A 17,816-nucleotide genomic window follows, 5' to 3' on the forward strand; every position below is an offset into this window, starting at 1 on the left:
TAATCCATTTTAGAATAATTAGTTGATTAATAAGACCCATTTAGAATAATAACATAATAATATGTGGGGAAATTATATTTATGTATATATATATTTATGATATTTCAAGAGGTCTGAATACTTTCCAAACGCACTGGACATAGCACAAATGCTCAGTCTCTAACTGTGCATCTCTGAGCTAAGGTTAACCCAATCATTTAATGCTAAGACATCAATATTAGCTCCTTGTTCCTCAGCCTTAATAATAGTTGCATAATGGTAACCCTAGACACTTGCATCTTATAGTATTCTGAGTGGTGACGATAGGCTCACAACCTTGGCTATACCCACTGGATTCTATTACGGGCCCTAAACCTGGACACTGGCATCTTATAGTATTCTGAGTGGTGACGATAGGCTCACAACCTTGGCTATACCCACTGGTTTCTATTACGGGCCCTATAGCGTTCACATGGTAATGGAGTCAGATTGAGGATTGTAGTTTATTATTATTCAACATCATTATTACACTGCAAAATGGAGACCCCTCATCCTCAGTCGATGATTTCCACCAACCTACATAATGGTTGGATCATTTCCACCAACCTACATAATGGTTGGATCATTTCCACCAACCTACATAATGGTTGGATCATTTCCACCAACCTACATAATGGTTGGATCATTTCCACCAACCTACATAATGATTGGATCATTTCCACCAACCTACATAATGGTTGGATAATTTCCACCAACCTACATAATGGTTGGATCACTTCCACCAACCTACATAATGGTTGGATCATTTCCACCAACCTACATAATGGTTGGATCATTTCTACCAACCTACATAACGGTTGGATCATTTCCACCAATCTACATAATGGTTGGATCATTCCCACCAACCTACATAATGGTTGGATCATTTCCTCCAGCCTACACAATGGATCAATGGATCATTTCCAAACTAAACTCTCCAGTCGATGGGGATTTCGATATTACACAACAATTTCAACAAAAAAATGTACTGGATTGGTTGAAAAGTGATAAACATACCATGTACGATTAATACACAATAATTGAACCTTTATTTAACGAGGCATTTCAGTTGAGAAGAAATTCTTATTTACAACGACGGAACCTGGGAACAGATTTTTATCTTGTCAGCTCTGGGATTCGATCCAACCGTTCGGTTACTGGCCCAACGCTCTAACCACTAGGCTACCTGCTCGATCCAACCGTTCGGTTACTGGCCCAACGCTCTAACTACTAGGCTACCTGCTCGATTCAACCGTTCGGTTACTGGCCCAACGCTCTAACTACTAGGCTACCTGCTCGATCCAACCGTTCGGTTACTGGCCCAACGCTCTAACTACTAGGCTACCTGCTCGATCCAACCGTTCGGTTACTGGCCCAACGCTCTAACCACTAGGCTACCTGCTCGATCCAACCGTTCGGTTACTGGCCCAACGCTCTAACCACTAGGCTACCTGCTCGATCCAACCGTTCGGTTACTGGCCCAACGCTCTAACCACTAGGCTACCTGCTCGATCCAACCGTTCGGTTACTGGCCCAACGCTCTAACTACTAGGCTACCTGCCAACTTATACTGAATTGATAGTTTTTCATTCTAAGATCGACCAAGATATGTGTCTCTCTTACACATATTTGTTCATTTGTTTTGATTGGTTGGTCATTGAGTTAATTTGTTTTGATTGGTCAGTCATTGAGTTAATTTGTTTTGATTGGTCAGTCATTGCGTTAATTTGTGTTGATTGGTCAGCCATTGGGTTAATTTGTGTTGATTGGTCAGTCATTGCGTTAATTTGTGTTGATTGGTCAGTCATTGCGTTAATTTGTTTTGATTGGTCAGTCATTGCGTTAATTGGTTTTGATTGGTCAGTCATTGCGTTAATTTGTTTTGATTGGTCAGTCATTGGGTTAATTTGTGTTGATTGGTCAGCCATTGGGTTAATTTGTTTTGATTGGTCAGTCATTGCGTTAATTTGTTTTGCAATATGTTCAAATCAAGTCAAGCTTTATTTATACAGAACATTTCAACAGCTTCACAGGAAATAACTAATGGAAAACAATGGAAATAAAAACTAATATGAGGATAAAAAACTAAAGTATAACAATAAAACCTGAAAAGACTAAAGACTAAAGAATATAATATATGTAATACCCAACCAGAAATATAATCTAGTTTTATTACATTGTTCCATAAACATTTATACAAATTGTAAGTTGGTTGCAAATGTTACATGAATTGAAAATGTTATGAAAATATTCAATATCAAAACCAAATGTACACCCCTTTGTTAATGGGTATTAGCAACAATTCACTTCATGGTGAGGCATGGAATAATAAAACATGTATCTGTTGTCAGGCTGAATGTTTGAAATATGAGGTGATTTGAGTCATGCTTCTTCAGTAGTGGAATAACGACAACTAGCAGAAGACAGTCATCTACATTTTTGGAGTGATGCATTTAAATGTAGGGGTCCCCAAAACGAAGAGAAATGCAACACTTATTTGTCATCACTCATATCGATATCACCTGGAAATAAATTGCGCGAGAGGGGGGGGGGGGTGACGTCATATCCTGTTCAAACTAGCAGATCAAAAACCACATGGAATCTGGGAATAATATGTACATCACCAGTTACACAACAATTAGTAGCAAACAGCTACATTTTGATGTGTTGCATTTTAATTCAAGTAGGTCACCGATGCGGTAAGTGTAAACGCAACACTTTTTTAGTTAAATAGTAATCTTTCAATTCAGAACCTGGATTTTTCCCCTGATGAGGCTATCAGGCTATATAATATCCATGTTACACTGAAATCAATAGAACATCATTAAAATACTCATTATTATTTCATTGATATCATATATGTCATATCTAAAACATTCTACATTGTGACATCATTAGAACACTCCTACTACAATGTTAAAACATTCTATATTGTGACATTTCATTGATATCATGAAACAACTCTTTCATGTATGTATTTTCTGATGTTTAATCAGAGATCTTTTATCAGAGTATCTCTTGTCACATTGTTCACAGCTATGAGATTTCTCACCTGTGTGTGTTCTCTGGTGTCTTTTTAGAGAATCTGATCTGGAAAAACTCTTCCCGCAGTCAGAACAGTGGTAAGGCTTCTCCCCTGTATGTGTTCTCTGGTGTGATATCAGGTTGTTTGACTGAGTAAAACTCTTCCCACATTGATCACAGCTATAACATTTCGCTCCTGTATGGATTCTCTCATGTATTTTAAGGGTTACTAAAGAGGTACATCTCTTCCCACAATCAGAGCAGCTGTGATATTTCTCTCTTGTGTGTGTTCTCCGGTGTGCTATCAGGTTGCTTGACTGAGTAAAAGTCTTCCCACATTGATCACAGCTATAAGGCTTCTCTCCAGTGTGTCTTCTCTGGTGTGATTTTAAATGTCCTGACCAAAAAAATCTCCTCCCACAGTCAGAGCAGCTATAACGTTTCTCTCCTGTATGGATTCTCTGGTGTACTTTAAGTGTATCTGTTCTGGAGAAACTCTTCCCGCAGTCAGAGCAGTGGTAAGGCTTCTCGCCTGTGTGTGTTCTCTGGTGTGATATCAGGTTGTTTGACTGAGTAAAAGTCTTCCCACATTGGTCACAGCTATAAGGTTTCTCTCCCGTGTGTATTCTCTGGTGTGATTTTAAATGTCCTGACCAAAAAAAACTCTTCCCACAGTCAGAGCAGCTATACGGTTTCTCTCCTGTATGGATTCTCTGGTGTATTTTAAGGGATGCTGAAGAGGTGCATCTCTTCCCACAATCAGAGCAGCTGTGACATTTCTCCCCAGTGTGTATTCTCTGGTGTAATATCAGTGTTTTTAAGTGAGCAAACCTCTTTCCACATTGATTACAGCGATATGTTCTCTCTCCTGTGTGAATTCTCTGGTGTACTTTTTGTGAATATGATCTTGAGTAACTCTTTCTAAAGTCAGAGCAGTGGTGAGGTTTCTTCCCTGTGGGTCTCTGCTGGTGTTTCTTGGTTTGTTCTGATGTGGAGAGACTTTTCTCTGCCTCGTCAGCTTCATGATGTTGTTGAGGCTCCCCAGAGGATCCACAAGAGTCACGTCTCTCTCCTGTGTGAACAACAAAGTCAGACAGATGGTTAAAGGCCCACAACAGCAGAAGTCTTTTAGTCGTCGTACTTTACATCCTTAATGAATGTTTAAATGCTTTTAGAAACTTATTTGACAATTATCTTAAAAAGACAATATACATGTTTTGTATTATTGTTTCCACAGTAGTATAGTGGATGATTCTAGGCTATAAATACATTATTGAAGTTATTTATTTACCAAGAGAATTTATCTGTATTTGTAATTGTCCCAAAAGTGTTTTTATTTACAAGTATTAACCTGGTAAGTTTATTTAGTAATAAGTTATAAATTAATAAAAGTTAAGTTAAGTTAATAAATTAGTAAATCTAGGTTGCTGAATGGTCCCAGATGGTGAACAGTTTATTTAGTAATAACCTGGTAAATCTAGGTTGCTGAATGGTCCCAGATGGTGAACAGTTTATTTAGTAATAACCTGGTAAATCTAGGTTGCTGAATGGTCCCAGATGGTGAACAGTTTATTTAGTAATAACCTGGTAAATCTAGACTGTTGAATGGTCCCAGATGGTGAACAGTTTATTTACTAATAACCTGGTAAATCTAGACTGTTGAATGGTCCCAGATGGTGAACAGTTTATTTAGTAATAACCTGGTAAATCTAGACTGTTGAATGGTCCCAGATGGTGAACAGTTTATTTAGTAATAACCTGGTAAATCTAGACTGTTGAATGGTCCCAGATGGTGAACAGATTATTTAGTAATAACCTGGTAAATCTAGACTGTTGAATGGTCCCAGATGGTGAACAGATTATTTAGTAATAACCTGGTAAATCTAGACTGTTGAATGGTCCCAGATGGTGAACAGTTTATTTAGTAATAACCTGGTAAATCTAGACTGTTGAATGGTCCCAGATGGTGAACAGTTTATTTAGTAATAACCTGGTAAATCTAGACTGTTGAATGGTCCCAGATGGTGAACAGTTTATTTAGTAATAACCTGGTAAATCTAGACTGTTGAATGGTCCCAGATGGTGAACAGTTTATTTAGTAATAACCTGGTAAATCTAGACTGCTGAATGGTCCCAGATGGTGAACAGTTTATTTAGTAATAACCTGGTAAATCTAGACTGCTGAATGGTTCCAGATGGTGAACAGTTTATTTAGTAATAACCTGGTAAATCTAGACTGTTGAATGGTCCCAGATGGTGAACAGTTTATTTAGTAATAACCTGGTAAATCTAGACTGCTGAATGGTTCCAGATGGTGAACAGTTTATTTAGTAATAACCTGGTAAATCTAGACTGTTGAATGGTCCCAGATGGTGAACAGTTTATTTAGTAATAACCTGGTAAATCTAGACTGCTGAATGGTCCCAGATGGTGAACAGTTTTTAGTAATAACCTGGTAAATCTAGACTGCTGAATGGTTCCAGATGGTGAACAGTTTATTTAGTAATAACCTGGTAAATCTAGACTGTTGAATGGTCCCAGATGGTGAACAGTTTATTTAGTAATAACCTGGTAAATCTAGACTGTTGAATGGTCCCAGATGGTGAACAGTTTATTTAGTAATAACCTGGTAAATCTAGACTGTTGAATGGTCCCAGATGGTGAACAGTTTATTTAGTAATAACCTGGTAAATCTAGACTGTTGAATGGTCCCAGATGGTGAACAGTTTATTTAGTAATAACCTGGTAAATCTAGACTGTTGAATGGTCCCAGATGGTGAACAGTTTATTTAGTAATAACCTGGTAAATCTAGACTGTTGAATGGTCCCAGATGGTGAACAGTTTATTTAGTATTAACCTGGTAAATCTAGACTGTTGAATGGTCCCAGATGGTGAACAGTTTATTTAGAAGTAATAACCTGGTAAATCTAGACTGTTGAATGGTCCCAGATGGTGAACAGTTTATTTAGAAGTAATAACCTGGTAAATCTAGACTGTTGAATGGTCCCAGATGGTGAACAGTTTATTTAGTAATAACCTGGTAAATCTAGACTGTTGAATGGTCCCAGATGGTGAAACAGTTTATTTAGTAATAACCTGGTAAATCTAGACTGTTGAATGGTCCCAGATGGTGAACAGTTTATTTAGTAATAACCTGGTAAATCTAGACTGTTGAATGGTCCCAGATGGTGAACAGTTTATTTAGTAATAACCTGGTAAATCTAGACTGTTGAATGGTCCCAGATGGTGAACAGTTTATTTAGTAATAACCTGGTAAATCTAGACTGCTGAATGGTCCCAGATGGTGAACAGTTTATTTAGTAATAACCTGGTAAATCTAGACTGTTGAATGGTCCCAGATGGTGAACAGATTATTTAGTAATAACCTGGTAAATCTAGACTGTTGAATGGTCCCAGATGGTGAACAGTTTATTTAGTAATAACCTGGTAAATCTAGACTGTTGAATGGTCCCAGATGGTGAACAGTTCATTTAGTAATAACCTGGTAAATCTAGACTGTTGAATGGTCCCTGATGGTGAACAGTTTATTTAGTAATAACCTGGTAAATCTAGACTGTTGAATGGTCCCAGATGGTGAACAGTTTATTTAGTAATAACCTGGTAAATCTAGACTGTTGAATGGTCCCAGATGGTGAACAGTTTATTTAGTAATAACCTGGTAAATCTAGACTGTTGAATGGTCCCAGATGGTGAACAGATTATTTAGTAATAACCTGGTAAATCTAGACTGCTGAATGGTCCCAGATGGTGAACAGATTATTTAGTAATAACCTGGTAAATCTAGACTGTTGAATGGTCCCAGATGGTGAACAGTTTATTTAGTAATAACCTGGTAAATCTAGACTGTTGAATGGTCCCAGATGGTGAACAGTTTATTTAGTAATAACCTGGTAAATCTAGACTGTTGAATGGTCCCAGATGGTGAACAGTTTATTTAGTAATAACCTGGTAAATCTAGACTGTTGAATGGTCCCAGATGGTGAACAGTTTATTTAGTAATAACCTGGTAAATCTAGACTGTTGAATGGTCCCTGATGGTGAACAGTTTATTTAGTAATAACCTGGTAAATCTAGACTGCTGAATGGTCCCAGATGGTGAACAGTTTATTTAGTAATAACCTGGTAAATCTAGACTGCTGAATGGTCCCAGATGGTGAACAGTTTATTTAGTAATAACCTGGTAAATCTAGACTGTTGAATGGTCCCAGATGGTGAACAGTTTATTTAGTAATAACCTGGTAAATCTAGACTGTTGAATGGTCCCAGATGGTGAACAGTTTATTTAGTAATAACCTGGTAAATCTAGACTGTTGAATGGTCCCAGATGGTGAACAGTTTATTTAGTAATAACCTGGTAAATCTAGACTGTTGAATGGTCCCAGATGGTGAACAGTTTATTTAGTAATAACCTGGTAAATCTAGACTGTTGAATGGTCCCAGATGGTGAACAGTTTATTTAGTAATAACCTGGTAAATCTAGACTGTTGAATGGTCCCAGATGGTGAACAGTTTATTTAGTAATAACCTGGTAAATCTAGACTGTTGAATGGTCCCTGATGGTGAACAGTTTATTTAGTAATAACCTGGTAAATCTAGACTGTTGAATGGTCCCAGATGGTGAACAGTTTATTTAGTAATAACCTGGTAAATCTAGACTGTTGAATGGTCCCAGATGGTGAACAGTTTATTTAGTAATAACCTGGTAAATCTAGACTGTTGAATGGTCCCAGATGGTGAACAGTTTATTTAGTAATAACCTGGTAAATCTAGACTGTTGAATGGTCCCAGATGGTGAACAGTTTATTTAGTAATAACCTGGTAAATCTAGACTGCTGAATGGTCCCAGATGGCGACAGTTTATTTAGTAATAACCTGGTAAATCTAGACTGTTGAATGGTCCCAGATGGTGAACAGTTTATTTAGTAATAACCTGGTAAATCTAGACTGCTGAATGGTCCCAGATGGTGAACAGTTTATTTAGTAATAACCTGGTAAATCTAGACTGTTGAATGGTCCCAGATGGTGAACAGTTTATTTAGTAATAACCTGGTAAATCTAGACTGTTGAATGGTTCCAGATGGTGAACAGTTTATTTAGTAATAACCTGGTAAATCTAGACTGCTGAATGGTCCCAGATGGTGAACAGTTTATTTAGTAATAACCTGGTAAATCTAGACTGTTGAATGGTCCCAGATGGTGAACAGTTTATTTAGTAATAACCTGGTAAATCTAGACTGTTGAATGGTCCCAGATGGTGAACAGTTTATTTAGTAATAACCTGGTAAATCTAGACTGTTGAATGGTCCCTGATGGTGAACAGTTTATTTAGTAATAACCTGGTAAATCTAGACTGTTGAATGGTCCCTGATGGTGAACAGTTTATTTAGTAATAACCTGGTAAATCTAGACTGTTGAATGGTCCCAGATGGTGAACAGTTTATTTAGTAATAACCTGGTAAATCTAGACTGTTGAATGGTCCCAGATGGTGAATATCAGTTATTTTCTCCCACGGTGGTCATTCTACTTGTTTATGACGTGACTCTGGGTCATCAGGTTGCCGTGGGCTACATTGGGTGTTTTGGTTTCACTCTGGCTTGAGTAAACAAACAGAGAGGGGGACAAAGCCTCTCCTATTTCAGTGGCTGATAATACAGGGGGCGATCCAGGATTGGTCCATTTTAGTTTTAAACTAATAGTATACTGTATATGAGTTTCTATTAATAAAGAGGACAATGTGGGACTTTGGGATCACATTCCTTAATGACTGGAAACTAAAACACATTTAATGCAGATCCACATGTGAACTTACAGGGGCAGAAGACTTTATACACTGAGTGAACAAAACATTAAGAACACCTGCTCTCACCATGACAGACTGACCAGGTGAATCCAGGTTAAAGACATGATCCTTATAGATGTTACTTGTTAAATCCACTCCAATCAGTGTAGATGAGGGGGAGACAGGTTAACCCCCTAGAGTTGATGTCTGCACCCCCCCTGAAAACGAATTAGCATAATACAACCCCCCCCATAAAAATGTGTCTGTTTAAGCTGGGGTGAAAGAGCTACAGAAATGTTTGTCAAACAGTGAGACATCTAACAATCGAAAGGCAAACAATTCACACATTGAAACGAGGAAACAATGAATGCGCACTAATTGGGGGAGAGAGAGAGCGATTGTGTCTCTGACCAGCTCACATTTAACGACCATCAGTGATGGCCTTCTGGATAGAGACATGCCTTGAACATCTTATACCGGATGGACACTACAAAACATCTCCGAGCCTCACATTAAACAACCATCTTCCCTCTAGTTAAGTGAGCACACTGACCATCTGTCACATACTATTCACTTGGGTCAAGAAGAAAATGGCAGCCGTTTTACAGGGGTGCCTAACCAATTGTGCTATTATGTGGGTTTTTCACATTATTTGTAACTTATTTTGTACATAATGTTCCGTACGGCAGAAAAAAAGCTTCTGGATATCAGGATCAGCGATCGCTCACCTCGGATTAGACAAAGAGCTTCTGGATATCAGGATCAGCGATCGCTCACCTCGGACTAGACAAAGAGCTTCTGGATATCAGGATCAGCGATCGCTCACCTCGGATTAGACAAAGAGCTTCTGGATATCAGGATCAGCGATCGCTCACCTCGGACTAGACAAAGAGCTTCTGGATATCAGGATCAGCGATCGCTCACCATGGATTAGACAAAGAGCTTCTGGATATCAGGATCAGCGATCGCTCACCTCGGATTAGACAAAGAGCTTCTGGATATCAGGATCAGCGATCGCTCACCTCGGATTAGACAAAGAGCTTCTGGATATCAGGATCAGCGATCGCTCACCTCGGATTAGACAAAGAGCTTCTGGATATCAGGATCAGCGATCGCTCACCTCGGATTAGACAAAGAGCTTCTGGATATCAGGATCAGCGATCGCTCACCTCGGATTAGACAAAGAGCTTCTGGATATCAGGATCAGCGATCGCTCACCTCGGATTAGACAAAGAGCTTCTGGATATCAGGATCAGCGATCGCTCACCTCGGATTAGACAAAGAGCTTCTGGATATCAGGATCAGCGATCGCTCACCTCGGATTAGACAAAGAGCTTCTGGATATCAGGATCAGCGATCGCTCACCTCGGATTAGACAAAGAGCTTCTGGATATCAGGATCAGCGATCGCTCACCTCGGATTAGACAAAGAGCTTCTGGATATCAGGATCAGCGATCGCTCACCTCGGACTAGACAAAGAGCTTCTGGATATCAGGATCAGCGATCGCTCACCATGGATTAGACAAAGAGCTTCTGGATATCAGGATCAGCGATCGCTCACCTCGGATTAGACAAAGAGCTTCTGGATATCAGGATCAGCGATCGCTCACCTCGGATTAGACAAAGAGCTTCTGGATATCAGGATCAGCGATCGCTCACCTCGGATTAGACAAAGAGCTTCTGGATATCAGGATCAGCGATCGCTCACCTCGGATTAGACAAAGAGCTTCTGGATATCAGGATCAGCGATCGCTCACCTCGGATTAGACAAAGAGCTTCTGGATATCAGGATCAGCGATCGCTCACCTCGGATTAGACAAAGAGCTTCTGGATATCAGGATCAGCGATCGCTCACCTCGGATTAGACAAAGAGCTTCTGGATATCAGGATCAGCGATCGCTCACCTCGGATTAGACAAAGAGCTTCTGGATATCAGGATCAGCGATCGCTCACCTCGGATTAGACAAAGAGCTTCTGGATATCAGGATCAGCGATCGCTCACCTCGGATTAGACAAAGAGCTTCTGGATATCAGGATCAGCGATCGCTCACCTCGGATTAGACAAAGAGCTTCTGGATATCAGGATCAGCGATCGCTCACCTCGGATTAGACAAAGAGCTTCTGGATATCAGGATCAGCGATCGCTCACCTCGGATTAGACAAAGAGCTTCTGGATATCAGGATCAGCGATCGCTCACCTCGGATTAGACAAAGAGCTTCTGGATATCAGGATCAGCGATCGCTCACCTCGGATTAGACAAAGAGCTTCTGGATATCAGGATCAGCGATCGCTCACCTCGGATTAGACAAAGAGCTTCTGGATATCAGGATCAGCGATCGCTCACCTCGGATTAGACAAAGAGCTTCTGGATATCAGGATCAGCGATCGCTCACCTCGGATTAGACAAAGAGCTTCTGGATATCAGGATCAGCGATCGCTCACCTCGGATTAGACAAAGAGCTTCTGGATATCAGGATCAGCGATCGCTCACCTCGTATTAGACAAAGAGCTTCTGGATATCAGGATCAGCGATCGCTCACCTCGGATTAGACAAAGAGCTTCTGGATATCAGGATCAGCGATCGCTCACCTCAGATTAGACAAAGAGCTTCTGGATATCAGGATCAGCGATCGCTCACCTCGGATTAGACAAAGAGCTTCTGGATATCAGGATCAGCGATCGCTCACCTCGGATTAGACAAAGAGCTTCTGGATATCAGGATCAGCGATCGCTCACCTCGGATTAGACAAAGAGCTTCTGGATATCAGGATCAGCGATCGCTCACCTCCGATTAGACAAAGAGCTTCTGGATATCAGGATCAGCGATCGCTCACCTCGGATTAGACAAAGAGCTTCTGGATATCAGGATCAGCGATCGCTCACCTCGGATTAGACAAAGAGCTTCTGGATATCAGGATCAGCGATCGCTCACCTCGGATTAGACAAAGAGCATCTGGATATCAGGATCAGCGATCGCTCACCTCGGATTAGACAAAGAGCTTCTGGATATCAGGATCAGCGATCGCTCACCTCGGATTAGACAAAGAGCTTCTGGATATCAGGATCAGCGATCGCTCACCTCGGATTAGACAAAGAGCTTCTGGATATCAGGATCAGCGATCGCTCACCTCGGATTAGACAAAGAGCTTCTGGATATCAGGATCAGCGATCGCTCACCTCGGATTAGACAAAGAGCTTCTGGATATCAGGATCAGCGATCGCTCACCTCGGATTAGACAAAGAGCTTCTGGATATCAGGATCAGCGATCGCTCACCTCGGATTAGACAAAGAGCTTCTGGATATCAGGATCAGCGATCGCTCACCTCGGATTAGACAAAGAGCTTCTGGATATCAGGATCAGCGATCGCTCACCTCGGATTAGACAAAGAGCTTCTGGATATCAGGATCAGCGATCGCTCACCTCGGATTAGTCAAAGAGCTTCTGCATATCAGGATCAGCGATCACTCACCTCTGATTTTTTTTCTCCAATGAGCAGGAAGCACAGGATGTACTTCAGACATCGGACAAGGCCAACATCCCCGGCAAGCGAAAGAGACGCAGGTGTAGAGGAGGGATCCACCGACGGCGGGAAATCTGCCCTTACCATCAACATCACTTGCCAACATCGAACAATAAATTAGACTACGATCACGAATATCCTCCCAACGGGACATCAAAAACTGTAATATCTTCTGTTTCACCGAATCGTGGCTGATTGACGACATGGAAAACATTCTGCTGGTGGGAAATATGCTGCACCGGCTAGACAGAACAGGGGAGTGGTCTGTGAGTATTTGTAAACAACTGCTGGTGCACGAAATATAAGGTAGTCTCAAGATATTTCTCGCCTGAAGTAGAGTATCTCATGATAAGCTGTAGACCACACGATTTCCCAAGAGAGTTTTCATAAACATTGTCTCTTTATTTACCACCACAGACAGAGGCTGGCAGTAAGACCGCACTCAGTCAGCTGTATAAGGAAATAAGCAAACAGGAAACTGCTCACCGAGAGGCGGCGCTCCTAGTGGCCGGAGACTTTAATGCAGGGAAACTGAAATCAGCTTTACCTCATTTCTATCAGCATGTTCAATGCGCAACCAGAGGGGGAAAATAAATTCTAGATCACCTTTACTCCACACACAGAGACGCGTACAAAGCTCTCCCTCGACCAACATTTGGCAAATCTGACCATAATTCTATCCTGCTCACAAGCAAATATTAAAGCAGGAAGCACCAGTGACTCGGTCTATAAGTGGTCGAATGAAGCAGATGCTAAGTACAGGACTGTTTTGCTAGCACATACTGGAATATGTTCCGGGATTCTTCCGATGGCATTGAGGAGTACACCACATCAGTTACTGGCTTTATCAATAAGTGCATCGAGGACGTCGTCCCCACAGTGACTGTACGTACATTCCCCAACCAGAAGCCATGGATTACAGGCAACATCTGCACTGAGTTAAAGGGTAGAGCTGCCGCTTTCAAGGTGTGGGACTCTAACCCGGAAGCTTATAAGAAAACCTGCTATGCCCTCAGACGAACCATCAAAACAGGCAATGTGCCAATACAGTACTAAGATTGAATCGTACTGCACCGTGGCAGGGCCTGCAAACTATTACAGACTACAAAGGGAAGCACAGCTGCAAGCTGCCCAGTGACATGAGCCTACCAGATGAGCTAAATCACTTTTATGCTCGCTTCGAGGCAAGCAACTCTGAGACATACATGAGAGCATCAGCTGTTCCGGACGACTGTGTCTTCACGCTCTCTGCAGCCAATGTGAGTAAGACCTTTAAACAGGTCGACATTCACAAGAACGTTGGGCCAGACGGATTACCAGGATGTGTGCTCTGGGCATGTGCTGATCAACTGGCAAGTGTCTTCACTGACATTTTCAACATGTCCCTGATTGACTCTGTAATACCAACATGCTTCAAGCAGACCACCATAGTCCCTGTGCCCAAGAGCACTAAGGTAACCTGCCTAAATGACTACAGACCCGTAGCACTCATGTCCGTAGCCATGAAGTGCTTTGAAAGGCTGGTAATGGCTCACATTAACACCATTATCCCAAAAACCCTAGACCAACACCAATTTGCATACCGCCCAAACAGATCCACAGATGATGCAATCTCTATTGCACTCCACACTGCCCTTTCCCACCTGGACAAAAGGAACACCTATGTGAGAATGCTATTCAGCTCAGCGTTCAACACCATTGTGCCCTCAAAGCTCATCACTAAGCTTAGGATCCTGGGACTAAACACCTCCCTCTGCAACTGGATCCTGGACTTCCTGACGGGCCACTCCCATGTGGTGAGGGTAGGTAGCAACACATCTGCCACATTGATCCTCAACACTGGAGTCCCTCAGGGGTGCGTACTCAGTCCTCTCCTGTACTCCCTATTCACCCACGACTGCATGGCCAGGCACGACTCGAACACAATCATTAAGTTTGTGCCAGAATAACAACCTATCCTGCAGCGTAATCAAGACAAAGGAGATTGTGGACTACATGAAAAGGAGTACAGAGGACGCCCCCATTCTCATCGACAGGGCTGTCGTGGAGCAGGTTGAGAGCTTCAAGTTCCTTGGTGTCCACATCATCAACAAACTAGAATGGTCAAAACACATCAAGACAGTCGTGAGGAGGGCACAACAAAACCTATTCCCCCTCAGGAGACTGATAATATTTGGCATGGGTCCTCAGATCCTCAAAAGGTTCTACAGCTGCACCAGAGAGCATGGCTGGTTGCATCACTGCCTGGTACGGCAACTGCTCGGCCTCCGACTGCAAGGCACTGCAGAGGGTAGTGCGTACGGCCCAGTACATCACTGGGGCTAAGCTGCCTGCCATCCACGACCTCTACACCAGGCAGTGTCAGAGGAAGACCCTAAAAATGGTCGAAGACCCCAGCCACTCCAGTCATAGACTGTTCTCTCTACCAAGGCATGGCAAGCGGTACCAGAGCGCCAAGTCTAGGCTTCTCAACAGATTTTACCCCCATGCCATAAGACCCCTGAACAGGTAATCAAATGGCTACCCGGACTATTTGCATTGTGCCCGCCACCCCCTCCCCCAACCCCTCTTTTACGGCGCTGCTACTCTCTGTTTATCATCTATGCATAGTCACTTTAACTATACATTCATGTACATATTACCTCAATTAGCACGACTAGCCGGTGCCCCCGCACATCGACTCTGTACCAGTACCACCCTCGCAACTGTTATTTTCACTATCATTTAACTGTTTTTTAAATTTATTTCTTTACTTGTCTATTTTTTTTAACTTAAGAATTGGTAAATATTTCTTCTTGACCTGCACTGTTGGTTAGGGCCTGTATGTAAGCATTTCACTGTAAGGTGAACTTGACAAATAAACTTTGATTTGATTTACAACCTCTCTAAAACAATGATGTGATGATGTAATACACAATGACGTGATGATGTAATACACAATGACGTGATGATGTAATACACAATGATGTGATGATGTAATACACAATGATGTGATGATGTAATACACAATGACGTGATGACAATGATGTGATGATGTAATACACAATGACGGGATGATATAATTACACAATGACGGGATGATGTAATTAGATTGTTAACGTAGCTAGAACAAGCTGTGTCTGAAAGCAGAAGCAGAAACCTTTTCAGTCAGATATTCACCCTCACACTACAGAGTTGAAATATCCACCAAACACTTTGAATTGAATAACATTGTAGATTATGTTGCTCGTGAACATCAAAGCTGTAACGATTTCACACAGGCTTTGGTTAAAAGGTAAATACAAACACATACTAGTAGTCATCTCTCCTACTAGTCTACACAATGTTATCATCTCCACGGCTTCTTCTCTGGTGAGCTCTCATTGGCTATTTCTGATCACCGTTCTCAAAACATGTCATTGCACATCTCACCACTAAAAATACGTTGTAGATTATGTTCCGTTAAAATCAAACATGTTTTAAAATATTGGGACGTCTGGGACTGCTCAAAGACGTGATCAGTAGCCCTCAGATTGTGTCTCTGACCAACTCACATTAAACGAGTGTTGGTGACTGCCGCACACCCTGAGTAGGCAACGACACAGTGACTTTGTCCTGATCACAAAAACTTGTCAAAGACAGCTAAATCGGGGCCAAAATCATGTAGGGTACACGCCCCTTCTTGGACTGTGCCATCCCCACAGCCTCCGCAATGGATTAGTCCGCTTAAAATATATATATTCAAATGTATATAATTTGCAACTGCTCGACTAAAAAGATGTTGGTCGACTAAATGGGGTCAGACATTATATCATTATGACATCATAATAGCCATTGGTTCATCTGTATTTCCCCCATCAGAAACCAAAACATAAGCTTGTTAAACGCCATTGTTCATAAACAAACACTGTATAGCCTCAAAATCTGGTTAAAACGATAATTTTGACCTTATGGATGGCCAGTCCTTGTATTCATAGTGTAGTGAATTCAGGGGGAGGCCCTGAGCTGAACTCAAACCTGGGTCCAGTGACTGTCTAATCAACACCTTATAACTGTTACGCCAAGATGTCTGAACTTCTTGATGAGGTGTTGGGTGTTAGGTTAAGGTTCCTACAATAGCTTTTTCTATGAATGTGAGAGTGGTTACATTTCTCCATCCCCCATCTGTTTACAAAACCAAGTCTCTGGGCAGGCATTTAGTTGCTGTTTAAATCCTAGTTTGCCCCATTTAAAAAAGCCACACATCAATCAACCAATATGCAGTTTAAACAATAACAAAGCTGTCATTCCACCACTGTTTAGGTAATAAGATGATGATGGGGCTGGAGAAATGTAACTACTCTCAAATTCATAGACAGACCTATGGATGCAAGGACTGACCATCCATGATATCAACATTATAATTTTAACCATGTTGAGGCGATACAGTGCTGATTTACATTGTTTCTAAACATTGGAGTAAAAAAATAAGCTTATCAGTCCAACAACTGCAGAGTTTGTGCCTCTGTTTTTAAGACGGTACTTACTAGTGTTAATCGGGGAATGGTTTTTCAAACACATCTTACGGTTGAGTTCATCGTTAGAACCATTGGATGCCTTAAGATGACTTTGGGAAACCGGGCCCAGATATCCAGTTTCCTCCTCCTTTTTCGATGTGACAGTCATCTCCTCCTCCTCCTCTTTCACCCCAAAAACTGCATCCTCCTCTCTCTCTTCCTCCTCTTCTTTTACTGTAACATCCTCCTCCTCTTTCACTCTGAACGCGTCTTCCTCTTCTTTCACTGAAACGTCTTTCTCTTCTTCTTTCACTGTAACAGCCTCACCCTCTACTTGTTTTTGAATTGTAACATCTTTCTCTTCCTCCTCCTCTTTCACGACAATGTTCAGCCCCAGAGTTTCTTTCTCCGTCCAGCAGACCTCCTCTTCTTCAGCAGGAGGAGAGTAGCTTAGTGAACTCATGGTCGCGGATGTTAGCTAGCTAGGCTAATGATAACTTAACCAGCCAGCTAGCTGACTAATAACAACACCGTAAATATGAAATAAAATCGGATAACTAACTAGACGACAGTAAAGGGTTTAAAATACACTGGCTCTATGAACCCGTCTAAAGATCTTTATTGGTTCGTTTATGTTGTCTAGCAAGCTACCGAGGTGTCTGACTAAATGTTGCTGCTGTTGAAAGAAGAGTTCCGTCCACTACATTATACGTCACACCAACAGCATCGCCTTAAAGTCGCAGACCGCCATATGCTGACTGGGGTGGGCAAGATATCACAGTACAAAATTGTTATGACTATAACTTTTGTTGTCACCTTCAATTCTTGCACATTTTCTCATGAAAAGTATATTTTAACACTCTGTCTGTCTGCTCAGGCAAATTTGCCAAACTCCTAAACTTGGAACCAATCAGAAGTCCAGTACAGACCCCTTGTGATCGAGGCAACCAATGACCCTCTTTTATCTACGATGT

At 41.6% G+C, this 17,816-nt stretch overlaps 1 protein-coding gene across 1 annotated transcript; it reads right to left on the reverse strand.

Moving 5' to 3' along the window:
• Window positions 1-1,876: 1,876 nt before the first annotated feature.
• Window positions 1,877-17,558, reverse strand: LOC116371420 (zinc finger protein 501-like). The gene is made up of 2 exons (XM_031820282.1): window positions 16,873-17,558; window positions 1,877-4,114 (listed from the first exon to the last, which is right to left on the reverse strand). Exons 1-2 carry the CDS (start codon window positions 17,303-17,305, stop codon window positions 2,985-2,987), a joined length of 1,563 nt encoding a protein of 520 aa, XP_031676142.1. The 5' UTR covers window positions 17,306-17,558; the 3' UTR covers window positions 1,877-2,984.
• Window positions 17,559-17,816: the final 258 nt, after the last annotated feature.

The sequence above is a fragment of the Oncorhynchus kisutch genome, unplaced genomic scaffold (assembly GCF_002021735.2).
Source record: "Oncorhynchus kisutch isolate 150728-3 unplaced genomic scaffold, Okis_V2 scaffold3219, whole genome shotgun sequence".
In the NCBI taxonomy this organism is placed as follows: domain Eukaryota; kingdom Metazoa; phylum Chordata; class Actinopteri; order Salmoniformes; family Salmonidae; genus Oncorhynchus; species Oncorhynchus kisutch.